Source organism: Rhinolophus hipposideros (genome assembly GCF_964194185.1).
Source record: "Rhinolophus hipposideros genome assembly, chromosome: 7".
Lineage (NCBI taxonomy): Eukaryota > Metazoa > Chordata > Mammalia > Chiroptera > Rhinolophidae > Rhinolophus > Rhinolophus hipposideros.
The window spans coordinates 73,737,601-73,750,714 of record NC_138053.1 but is presented as its reverse complement, the minus strand read 5'-3'; the positions used below and the strand labels follow the sequence as shown (position 1 = coordinate 73,750,714).

At 37.2% G+C, this 13,114-nt stretch overlaps 3 protein-coding genes across 7 annotated transcripts in view; 1 reads left to right on the top strand and 2 right to left on the bottom strand.

Annotated features, from left to right (window-relative positions):
* The window catches only part of TTC33 (tetratricopeptide repeat domain 33), a 41,419-nt gene extending 36,025 nt beyond the window's left edge, over positions 1 to 5,394 (bottom strand). The window contains exons 1-2 of one of the 3 annotated variants that reach the window (XM_081053243.1): positions 5,312 to 5,394; positions 2,730 to 2,951 (exon numbers count right to left, since the gene is read on the bottom strand). In XM_081053243.1, coding sequence (XP_080909369.1) covers positions 2,730 to 2,950 — 221 coding nt within the window. In that variant the 5' untranslated portion in view covers position 2,951; positions 5,312 to 5,394. Of the gene's footprint in view, positions 1 to 2,729; positions 2,952 to 5,075 lie in introns of all 3 variants that reach the window. The other 2 variants (XM_081053241.1, XM_081053242.1) reach the window with 2 other exon arrangements.
* An 88-nt stretch (positions 5,395 to 5,482) lies between these two features.
* The window catches only part of LOC308499597 (histone H2A.Z-like), a 28,301-nt gene continuing 20,669 nt past the window's right edge, over positions 5,483 to 13,114 (top strand). Inside the window, exons 1-2 of one of the 2 annotated variants that reach the window (XR_013993613.1) lie at positions 5,483 to 5,613; positions 11,361 to 11,410. The gene's annotated coding sequence lies outside the window, so the exon portion shown is untranslated. Of the gene's footprint in view, positions 5,614 to 11,360; positions 11,411 to 13,114 lie in introns of those variants that run through there. The other variant, XM_081053240.1, reaches the window with a different exon arrangement.
* The window catches only part of PRKAA1 (protein kinase AMP-activated catalytic subunit alpha 1), a gene marked incomplete at its 5' end in the record, with an annotated part of 29,000 nt that continues 24,099 nt past the window's right edge, over positions 8,214 to 13,114 (bottom strand). For both annotated transcript variants that reach the window (XM_081053238.1, XM_081053239.1), the window contains one exon: positions 8,214 to 11,540. In XM_081053238.1, coding sequence (XP_080909364.1) covers positions 11,296 to 11,540 — 245 coding nt within the window. In that variant the 3' untranslated portion in view covers positions 8,214 to 11,295. The remainder of the gene's footprint in view (positions 11,541 to 13,114) is intronic.

The window sequence follows — 13,114 nt, the reverse complement described above, 5'->3', positions numbered from 1 at the left end:
ACTGAATGGGAGAAGATATTTGTCAATGATACATATGATAAGGGGTTAACATCCAAAATTTATAAAACACTCATTCAACTCAACACCAAAAAAACAAACAACCCAATTTAAAAAAAAAAATGGGCTGAGGACATGTAGAGACATTTCTCTACAGAGGACATACAGATGGCCAACAGACATATGCTCAACCTCACTAATCATTAGAGAAATGCAAATAAAAACCACAATGAGATACCACCTCACTCTGGTCAGAAAGACTGTGGAGAAAAGGGAACACTGGTACACTGTTGATGAGATTGCAGATTGGTACAGCCACTTTGGAAATCAGTATGTGGTATCTCAAAAAACTAGAAATGGAATTACCTTATGACCCAGCAATTCCACTCTTAGGTATCTATCCAGAGAAATCCAAGATCCTAATTCAAAAAAATATATGTACCCCTATGTTTACTGCAGAGCTATTTACAATAGCTAAGACTTGGAAACAACTGAAATGCGCATCAGTAGATGACTGGATTAAAAGACTGTGGTACATTTATACAATAGAGTATCACTCAGCTATAAAGAAGAATGAAATCTTACCATTTGCAACAATATGGGTGGACCTAAAGAACATTATGCTGAGTGAAATAAGTCAGTTGGAGAAAGACAAATACCATATGATCTCACTTATATGTGGAATCTAAAGAACTGAATAAATGGGCAAAGTAAACAGAAATAGTCTCAGAGATATAGAGGAAAAAATGATGGTTGCTAGATAGGAGAGGGGTGGGGATGAGGGAGAAAGGGAAGGGATTAGACAGCATAAATTGGTAACTACAATATTGCCAAGGGGAAATGAAAGACAGTTTGGGGAATATAATCAATAATGCTGTAAAGATTTTGTAGGCTGTCAGATGGTCACGTCTTATTAGGGAGACCACTTCATGGATGGTGTTGATGCTTGACCACTGCACTGTACACCTGAAGCTGAATAATATTGTATGTCAACTACAATTTAACATATATAGGCACAGGAGATGGAGTATAGCATAGAGAATAGAGTCAATGGAATTGTAATAGATATATATATCAGAGGGACAACAGATTGGGGGTGGGGGTTTATCACTTTATGAAAAATGAAATGTCTATTACATTGTTTTGTAACTTAAAACTAATAATAAAAATAATAAAAACAGTAAAAAATAAATTTTTCGATCGGCCCGGTGGCTCAGGTGGTTGGAGAGCATTACTCCTAAAGTCAAGGTCGCGGGTTCAATTCCCACGTGGGCCAATGAGCTGTGCCCTCTACAGCTAAGATTGTGAACAACAGCTCTCCCAGGAGCTGGGCTGCCCTGAGCAGCCGGAGATTGGCGGGAGCTGCCATGAGTTGCTGTGAGTGGCCAACCGACCACCGGCGACCACCGGCGACTGACTGCCTCAGCTGGGTGGAACGCAAGGCTCATAATTCCAGCATGGGCCAGAGAGCTGTGTCCTACACAACTAGAATGAGAAACAACGGCTTGTACTGCAATTGGGAGCGGGGGGGAGGCGGAAGAAGGGGGGGAGAATTCTGAGTCCACATAGAGGGAATATGGGCAATTCTTTCAACTTTAATATAGATTTGAAATTTTTAAAAATAAAAATGTCCTTCTCCACCTCTAGGTTATAAAGATACCCTTCTATTTTTCTTTCATTAACTGTGTAGTTATATCTTTCACATTGAGATTTTTGATCCTTCTAGAGACCATTTTTGTATGTGGTATTAGATACAGATCATTTTATTTTCCTCCATACAGAATTGCAGCTTTCTCTACACAATCTACTAAACAATTTGTCCTTTTCACACAGATTTGTGGAAGAATAGTTTTTGGTCCCACTGAAAGAGCTAAGCAGAGGAAGAAAGAAAAGGAATAAGAAAAACAGGAAAAAAGAGCAAAGTAAAAAAGAAAAAAGGGTGCATGTAAGTATAAGAGCTTAGCTGAGCAATGGCCAAGAATAAATGAAGCTATTATCAAATTCCTGTGCACCAAACCATACTTCTAAAGTATATAACAAGTCAATAGAAAAAAATAACTGAACACCTATTTAAAACACACACACACACACCGAGGGTGCCAAAAAAAAAATGTGTACAAGTGGACACTTTGGTCAATGTTGCTCAAGCAGTAATTCGCCCTAATCAGAAGTGTCTGGATGCTGATGGTAACCACTTTGAGCATCTCTTGTAACTGCAGAAGTCAAATGTGACTTTTCTTTATCTTTTATTATTGGTATATTTTGAGTATTACAATTTTAATAGTTTTTTCCTTTCTTAAAATGTGTATATATGTTTTGGGTGTGTGTGTGTGTGTGTGTGTGTGTGTGTGTGTACACATCATCAAAGCTGTTCAGGAAACATCTAATTTATCTGATACATAATATCACAAGGAGAAAGTTTCCAGAAATTAGACCATCTCCTACCAACCAATAAGTTGATTACATTTTACTTAACAGTTATTCCACTTTACATAGAACAAAAAGGATGGCAAAGCAGAGACATTATAAGCATCTTGAAGACACTTTTACACTTTGAGATTCTATGGGAATATTAAAAGGTGACTTTAAAACTTCTTATTTCTTTGATTAATTTAGCACCTAGACCAGATTTTTAAAACATGAATTTATAGAATTTGTAACTCTCCATCCCATTACTGACAGCAAGTCAGAAAATGTACACTGTTCTCTATAAGAAAACTCTAAAAACATACCTTTTATTTTCAGCCATACTGGCTCCTTCATCCTTCAGTTGTTTACTTTTCTCAGCACAGTCTTCAAGGAGAATTTCTTTCCTACGTTTAATGGCATGGAGCCAGTTCCCTTCATCATTCTCAGCTACATCCTTTTCATCAGCAGCTTCAGCTTCAAACTGCTGGGAAGTGAGCTTTGAGACCTTTTCACCAATCTTCCTCTTCCATCCAAAGGAAGCCATTCTGGAAAATGACAAAGAAACAGCTTTAACTTTCAAACTTGGCCCTTTATGCAAGTACTGTTTTCCCCCGAAAATAAGACCTAACCGGAAAATAAGCCCTAGCATGATTTTTCAGGATGACATCCCCTGATCAGAAGCCCTAATGCATCTTTTGGAGCAAAAATTAATATAAGACCTGGTCTTATTTTGGGGGGAGACATGGTATTCCAATTAGGGGAAGAAGGAATAGCAGGAATCAAAATATTACCATTTTTAACCCCTAATTAAACAGTGGAACCTAGGCAATAATCATCAAAAATCATCACCTATTAATGGGTTGGAACCTTATTAATACAGATGGATACATAGTGTGTTTATTAAAGGCAAATTACATTATAACTCATTGGTCAGATGTATAGATTATTGGGAGGAGGTGTCAGGATGAAGAGGAAAGAAAAAGGCAAACAGACCCACATGTAATTTTTAAAAACAGGTCATTCAGATTCCCATTACCATCCTCCATCCTCCAACCCAAACCACTGTTATAAATGTTGAAAACAGGTATGGCCACAGATGGTAGTCCTCAACCACGTATGAAAAAGCCACACGTCTTGATGCCTCAGGTTTGTCTGTCATTCTCCTCCACAAATCCTTTAAGATTTTCTAGAGATCAGAGGCTGTGAAGGTCAAGACAGAATGAGGCTGTAGGAGTATAAAGTCCTGATGCCCACTAGCAATTGACAAGTTTAGCCTTGAAGAGAGGGACAAGAATACCATTCCTCTCAGACAAAAGCTAATCATTGAATGAAAAGTATAGGCAAGTTCCGAGGTAGAAGGAAAAGAAAATGATGGATTTCATACCCCCAGCTTCACATTTCTCAAAGAAATAGGAGGCTAGCCATCTGCTCCACGTCAAGGGAAAAGAAATGGATCTCAGACATGAGAAAAACAGAAAAGAACTGAAATAGTCACGGTGGAGAACAGGAAAAGCAACAATAAGGGATGAGTAAAGATGCCAAACAGTACCAAGGGCCCACTGAGGTTAAAAAGCATGACTCTGTTACCAAGGCCATTAATACAGTTTTATGTTTTCTTCAAAATTGTCTAAAGACCGCAAGATTATAGTCAATTACAATACAGGGTAAGTGCTGTAAAAGAGTAAACAAAGGATGCTATAATGTCAGAGAAGAAACGCTTGAGGCTCAGTTGGAGGGTATAAATTTTGAAGAATAAAAAATTAGTCAGGCTTTAAAGGAGAGTGAGTCCTGTAACAATTGCAACACAGTTTCTGCCTTCGAAAATGGAACACTCCGAGTTGACTCGGGTGTCTTAAATAGTACGAATTTATTGTTCCTCTACGGCTAGTTGAACATTAAACTAAAACTTCTCATACAGAAAATGTTCTTGAATCTGTAGTTAGATGCACAAGGCGCCAACTTCCTAAGCTTTACATTTTTCACTAGGATAAAAAAAAAAATCATATGGGTAAATCATAATCCCATGGGTTGCATGTTAAACTTATAAAACAACACCAATCCGTTTAATTAATGCAGAATTATAGTTAATGAATGCCACGAAAAGTCTAAACAACGCCGTTGTACTCTAAACTCCTTGGCTGGTAGAAGATCCCTATGGTCGGCGCTCACTTGGGGTTGACGGCCTGACATCACAAGGCAGGGAACGCCGGTCTTCCCAGCGTCGGAGGATGCAGCGCCCCAGGCGAGAAACCACTGGATGAACACGACCAGGGAATCAAAACAGAATCCTTCTGGGTACAGGGATGGATTCGGAGGTGAGGAATCCGAGAAACGGTTTACCCGGAAAAGTCACCGCAAGAAAGCGCATTAGCGACTTCCCTTCGTCTCCGACTACAATACAAGCGTGCGAAGTTCCTAACAGCGGCCCTACCGTCGCCCGCGAGCGCACGAGCCCCGCCCTCAGCCGCAGACGCCGTCCACGCCGAGGGGCGAGCGAGCCCGGGTCCGCCCCTCCCACAGCAAAGGGAAGGTCAAAGCCGCACTGACCGCCTAGAAAGCGCAAAAGCCGCCCAGGGCGCCGCTGCCAGGGAGGGCCCAACCCCCAGCCTTGCTCCTCTCTCTCTAGAAACCTACTGTCCCGGCTTTGCCACAGCTCTGTTGAGTCTCACCTCCAACTTGTGAAGCTCCTTCTTCCCTTAACCACAAGACCCTCTCGCCTCCTTTTCCTGCTCGTCCTCCCGTTTCCACCACCGTCTGGGGAGCCCCAGTTACCTGATAACCACTCTCCTGGTCCCGTGTTTACATTCCTCTTGCCCTTTGTCCCCCGGAAGCGGAAATTACCATGCCCGACCTCCGACCTGTCTACCTTTGGTATCTGGTCTCCCTAGATACAGTGTGGACCAACCTGGAGCGTCCGAACCGTCCTAAGAAAAGGGCTTGGAAGAAGCGAGTCTTACAGCATTTCACATCTGCCAATCCCTTCCCCTGGACCACAAATCCCAGAAGTCACTGCGGCCGCCCCCACCCCGTTACCTTCTGGGAGTTGTAGTCTAGACCATCCGGGCCTGGAGCGCCCACTAGCAGCTGGCAAGAGTGTCGAGTGCGCGGGCACCCGCAGTGAGGGAGCGCGAAATGCGGCTGTGCGGGCTGAGGTGCGCTCAGCGAGACGCGGGCTGGGCCAAACTGTGGGACCCATCCCGTCAGCAGGTAAAGCTGGCGAGGCGCGGGGAACACGATGGGGGAGGGGGGGAATTTAGAGCATTAAGATGTGACCTTTCCCTTAAGGAGTTTATACGCTAGCTGATAAGGCCGGCAGGACAGAGGCAAAACTCACTGAAAAAGTGTTAAGGGGGGCAGATCAGGGAGGGCCATGGCCGAACTGTGGGCTTCCCGTGGGAAAAAGAAACAAGTTCGACTCCGAAGAGAGAGTTGTGGCCTGCAAAAAACGCTGTGGTTCAAGTCTTGAAAATAAAATACGTGGGGAAAAGTTAACAGTGGAAAGTCTTGAGGAAATTGAAAAATTAAGGTTAATTTATCATTGTAGCTATCTGGTGCAAAGCAGGCCATTTTTGTAGACCAGGCTTTCTCTGCGTCAGCTCTGTAACATTTCCAACTGGATAATTCTTTGTTGGAGGGAGAGGGGCTGTCCTGCGCCTTGGAGGACGTTTAGCAGCACCCGCTGGTCTCTACCCACTAGATACCATTAGCATCCTCCACCAGTTGTGGCCACCAGAAACCAGAAACGTCTACAGACATTGTCAAATGTACCCGATGAAAAATCGTTCTGCCACCGCTGCCCCATTGAGAACCGCTGATGTGAACCAGTGATTCTCCAAAGATGGTCCTCAGACCCCTGAGGGTCGCTGAGATCCTTTCAAAGTCAGAACTATGTTCACACTAATGTAAAGGCAACATTCGCCTGAATTTTTCACAATGTTGACATTTGCACTGATAGTGGAAAACAACAGTGGGTAAAGCTGGCACCTCAGCACGAATCAAAGCAAAATAAACTATACTTATAGTCATAGTGTTGTTTGCCACCACTCAAATAAAAAATAAAAAAAATGCAGCCACTCAAAAATGTCCTTTATGAAGCACTCAAGATTTTATTAAAATGACCCTTCAGTACATTTCTTTGTAATACTCTGTATGACAAAATGAGGGAAGTATTCATAAAGTACTTCTGCTGTACACTGAAGTATGATGTTTCAGGTAAAAGCACTTGTGAGATTGCATTATAAACTGAAATAGATGATTTCTTCATGGAATACAACTTTCACTTAGAATGACAGATTTAACTGGTTATTCAGGCTTGAGTATTTGACAGGCTTGTCTTAAAAACGAACAAAGGGAGCCTGTTACTTCAAAACAACTGATAGTGTTGCCAGTGATAAAATTCAAGAATTAAAGCAAAAATTAGGATTTTGGAAAACATATTTACCATAATGATCTTGACACTTCCCAATACTTCCATACTTTTCTGAGCTCAGTGGTGACATCAGATGTAATTCTTATTTACATTGTTGGATTATATGCATCAACATTTGTTAAGACCTGCATAAGTGAACTAGTATTTTCAAAATATCAGTGCGTGATTCCAGTAGCCAGCATCCCGGATGGTCTCCCATTGACCCCTACTCCTGGCATTCACTCTTGTGTAGCTCCTTCCCACCTCGTACCAGGATTGTTCTGTGCTGCTTCTGTAATAGGGCATCAGTGATAGTATATCACCACCACGAAGGTGGTGGCAGTGTTTATTAAGCTGGGTAGAGGTTTACATGGCCATGTTCACTACAAACCTAAAACTGAGTATTTATCGAGTCAAATTTATGATTTGTGCACTTTTCTGTAAATGCCTCTACACGTCTTTAAAGTGTGTGTGTGTGTGTGTGTGTGTGTGTGCGTGTGTGTGTGTGTGTATCCCTAACAAGACACTCAGAGCAGGATTTATGCCTTAGTCACATTTGTAGTGCTTGGTTCATAGTAGACATCTGAGGGGATATAGTTTGCAGAGTAATCAAATGGTGCTTGAAGCTGTACCCCTTTCTAGGGGTCTTTCCTAAATCTCTCAAATAACTTAACCTTGATCCACTTTACTCTGGTATAGGCTACATCCACCCATCACTTCCCTACTTACTTTGGTCTATGTTCTTGATGCGCCTATTGATACATTTAATACATTTAACTACACTGTTTATAGACCACATGATCCTCTTCCTAATTGCCAGAAATCCTCTAAATTTATCATGGTTAACATTTATTGTCTTCCAGAATAAATAGAACAGCTCAATATTGATTTTCAAACAAGAGAACTTCTTGTAAAGTTGTACAGTCAGGGTAAATACCTGGAGTAATTTATGTAAATTCCCTAAAAGAACCTTATGTGGTGTTCCTAATAGTCTTTAGTAGTGCTTTCTTAAAATCATCAAGCTATTTTAAAGATTTAGAATGCCAACAATCTAGCACAAGCCCTGCCTAACAATGCCACATTGGATACAAGATTTAATACTAAACTAAATTCTAACACTAACGGAATTCTAACCAAATCCAATGTTATCAACCAGTGATAAACGGTAGTTGCTTTGGCTTTTATCATATATATCTTAATGTTTTGTTCAGATGGTTGATTTTTAGATGAAATCAAAACTAGTTGAGATAAAAATCACATTTAAGTGCTAAAATCTGTTCAAGCACTGTATTTTATATTTAGGCATGTTGTTTGAAAAGGAAGGTGGCACAGATGGTCAACCATAAACAATGCTTTGTTTTGCATTTAGTTTTCCCAGAGATTAAAAAAGTTAAGCACATTGTAACAGATGAAAAATGTTTTTATTATCCATTTTCTAAATCGAAGTATTTAAAATTTTATACTTAAATATACTGTTTAAAACAAACATGAACACATCTCAGAATACTGTACCACAAAGATTGATTTCTATCCTACTACCAATTTACAGTTATGTTGTATGCGGAATTTCATTCATCTGGTCAGGAGAACTCAAAATAAAACTGAGAATTCTATTGTGGGTGGGGGAGATGGAAGGAATTAAGGAGAAAATATTTAAACAACACACATTTCTTTCATTCCAAATGTGCCAGTCATAACATAGGTGCATAGAGTTCTACCTCTAGTCATATCGCACCAAGGATTAATTCAGTGTGAAAGTATCACTACAAGGTCAAAAAGGGTGGGGGCAGGGATATGAGAGGGCTGGATTTTTTTGTATAAAATCATTAAAACTCTGAAAAAACTACAAAAGCATCTCAAGAGAAAATATAATCAAAGTAAAAGCAATGGAGTTTATTTCAGTGAAATTATTTTTAAATTAGATATATTAAGCTCCCATATCCCCCAACCTGGTAGAAAAGTTCCTCTCGATGAGAAATCATTTATTTTAATGGCAAAATTTTTACATATCAGTAAAATCTGTTATATTTAAAACTATGTATACAGTACATTTCTGGCAAAAACCTTATACGTCTTTCAGTTGTCAAGACAAAGTAAAAATATGGTTGCATAAAATCACAAAAAATATAAATTGCTGAAAAGATAATAAAAAAAGATTAAAAATCATTTGCATTGACTCGCTTACATCTTCCATTGGGAAGAATTTGCAGACTACATAAAATTTTGAAAAGTCTGATGCAACCGTGACATACTCAACCAAAAGTTGTCATTTCAAATATCCCAGCTTAAAAAAGAATTTACTGCAATAGTCTGTGCATTTATCATACTATGTGTACAAGTGCAATATTTAAATATCTTCAAAATAAAACTCAGTAACTAAAAAGACTCATAATAACTTAAAAAGAAGCAAAGTTTACAAAATTAACAATTTTTAGAAGGTCCTATTTAATTGGTTCCTCTTTTCATCCCCCACCTTCCCCACAACAGCTTATAAAGACATTATAACAATGTCTTAGTTCTATATACAAATTTGTAATTTTAAAAATACAGTCTTCTGTTCTTAACATCAGGAATAATGGTGCACTTAGAGAACCTATGTAAAATCAGTTATCTTCAAAACAGAGGGCCACATACAAGTTACAAATACAGTTGTGAACTTATATTTAAATGGTACTCCTATTATTTTATACAGCTTTGAGAATCTTAATGAACAGAACAATCCCTGGACAAAAAGAAGCCAAGATTTTTCTTTTGAATTCAGTGCTGGAGCCAAATCTATAACTACAGTAATTATGCAAGCTATCATGACATTTGAATACATTATTGTCTGATTATACAGGTGCTCACTGTATTTGCCAAAAATAACCCTAAATTTAAGCCTTAAAAGAGAAAAGTAGCTCTATTGCAATGGAAGAAATGATTAATACAAAAAAAATCAATTTCTTGAAGTTAAAATAGTATAAGGCAAATATGGGTAATACTTATTAGCATATACATGATACCAGTTTTATCTGAGGTGACTTTAAATCTTCATTTACACCTATTATGTAATACTATTACTGAGAGGAAGATAATGTAAATCAGATATCTTAGGAAGATGGAGCATCTTTAGGAAGTTCCTATAATGTTACTTTTTAAGAAGTAATTGAAATCCAAAACAATTGTGACCATTTAGAAGAATTAACCAATTTGTTCCATATTTTATTAAAATAATAATGTCATACCTGACTAAGGAGACATAACCAAAACTAATTGGATCTGGTTTGAAATAACCAGCTATAAAAGAAATTTGGAGGAAACTGGGGAAATCTAAATATGCATGATTAGATGACATTAGGGAATTACTAATTTTATAATAGAATTGTTTTTTTAAGGGAAATGTCATTATTTTTAGGACATGTCTAAAGAGTTGAGGGGTGATAAGTATATCTACAACATCCAAATGATTCAGGGAAACAAAGCAGATATACACATATCTATCTATATATACATATAGATACAAAGCAAATATGGCAAAATGTTAGTAAGTATTAAATCCAAGTTGTAGATACACATGTATACACCCTATAGCCTTTCAAATTTCCTGTTGTTAAAAACGTTTATAGTAAAATATGGGATAAAAAGTATATCTGAACATTTAAACAGTAAGAGATATTCTTTTTGTGCACTGAATCAATTTAGAATATACATAATCAAATGACAAGAAATGTTTGCACACATTCAATACTGACTGACATGAGAAGCAGAGGAATTTGTGAGATTGGCAAAAACATGATTTATTTACAGTATATGCAACTCAGCTCTTGTGACAAAAAGAGCAATTTATGTACAGAATAAAGTGGGACAAATTAAAATTAAACTTAGTGCCTAGAGTATCTGAATATATTAGTTCTGTGTGTTTTTGGACTTGACCAAGCTAAAGAAAAAATTTTCACGTCTCCTATCTTTGATGTGACTTATACTATAGAATATTAAGAGAGGGACATGGAAGAGTCATCCAGACTGCCTCTACTGTTGGAAGATACTTGCTATTTAAAAAGTTAAAGAGCCCAGAAAACAAAATCACCCATAAAGTTCTCTGGGGAGTCTAGGCAAATATTTATTGAATAAATTTATGAAACGAATATATAACACATCAACATGTAATAATATAGAAGGCCTTTATGGTAAATTAATATTCTACAAAGCCCTGTGTATACTAAAATATAAAACAGCCAAAAATCAAGTGAGCCTGAGACCTATATTCTTGTGTGTTATATTATGCTATATGCCTACTGAACAATGAACAACAAAATTATCTTAATTCATTTTTGCACATTAGGCTTTTAACTATTAATCATGTTCCAATCCCTGTGCAAAATGCATTCCAAAAGGCCAAACCTCAGTTATAATTATGCATAACTTTATTATAAATGGAAGCATTTGGCTATGATTTATTATGCATGCTTATTGCTATCAAAGAAATAAGCAAAGTTTTAGGTTTACTGTGCAAGAATTTTAATTAGATTTGCACACATCTCAAAAAATTCTATTGTGTGACTTCCAGGTCTTGGAGTTAAGTCAACAGGAGAAGAGTCGAGTGAGGTCACAGATGAGGTAAGAGAAGCTTCTGTGGATTTTCCTTGAGCCTCAGCATCCGAATCATTCCTTTGGCAAGACCGATAGTTGCTAACTGACCCCGATCTCTGTGGTGTAGCAGTCCCTGATTTGGCTTCAGTAATTTCATCTGGGTAAAAAAATTTTAATTTATTATAATCCATCACACCCCCAAAAAAATGTTTACTACTATTTAATTTCCTTCTTTGAGTGTAACCATTGACCAGCTATCAAGAGCCTCTCTGTTTTGAATACCATCTTAAATAGAGGCAAAGCATCTCTGATAAATCACTCACCGTTTTTACACACAGCGTGTATTCTGATGGCTAATCGAGACTGGGTACAGTATGTAGCTACTCATCAATTTTGCATTCCAAGATTAAGAACCCAATAAACTAAGAACTTGGGAGCTTAATAAACATCATTCCCTAGCAAAAAAAAATTAATCCCCCATATTAACATTATAGAATAAATGAACTTAAAATTTGGAAGGAATCTTGGAAATCATCTTATCCAATTGTTTTATCAATAAGAAAACATAAATCCCCAAAAGTTAAGTGATTTGCCATAAGTAACAAATGAACAGAGTCACCTAACTCTCATCTCTGCTTTTCACTCTCCCACTTCCTCTTCATATTTGATTTAAGATCTCGTAAAAGAGCAACAATGAATACAATCAAGGAAATGAACAAAAATCAAGGAAAAACTAGAGTTGGGAACACAATACAAAAATAAATGGTCAGTCATTCCATTGGTAAACCCAGACAGATGCTAGTAAACCTAAGGTTGAGAATTTGATCCAAATAAAATGAGAAAAATAAAACCCATCCCATGTCTCAGGCTGCATTAGTATGCGTTAGCAGATAAATACCATTTGGACATAAAGATAAGCAGACAAACAGGATTGGCCAGCATATCACAGCTCAAACTTGTGTCTTTTTGATACTATCTTGAGTTTATAAAAACAAAGTTCATAGGTGAATCTAATCTAATAACTCCATACAATCTTAAATGAACAAAAATGGCAACATATCTTAATTTATTTGGCCAATGAAGAACTGCCATAAACATTTACCTAATTAAAGGCTTTATTTGTGAAAGAACTTTTATATATATAGCTATACCCTTTCATAACGATGAGGTAGAGAAAGAATATTTACTTGAATTATGAGTCAAATGTGTTCCAACAGGCTTTTTAATAGATAAGGTAAGTTAGGTTTAAGAGCATATACATGGAAATCTGCACTGATGTAAATTTCAAACCACGTCATGAAAATCATACCAATTACTGTAAGTCCCTTAAGTAGTCTACATATATATATACATATATATATATACATATATATATATATATATACACACACACACACACACACACACACACTTTGGTACATATTTTTCCTAATTAAAAAAAATATCAAATGTCTGCTTTCTACAATTAATTTATTATCTCAATATGACCAATCAAAATAGTTAAGAAGGAGATATTCTGGCAAACTACACATAATGATAATCAGAGATATATATTCTAAGTATACATTTTCATTTTTAAACTATTAAAACAGTACAACAGTCTTCAACATAATTAATGTTTCTTTAATAAATTTCACAAACATACTTTAAGATCTTACTGTGAAGTAGGGTCATGATTTTGATGACCAATTAAAATACCTAATTTAAAATTTTAAATATTTCAGTGATTTG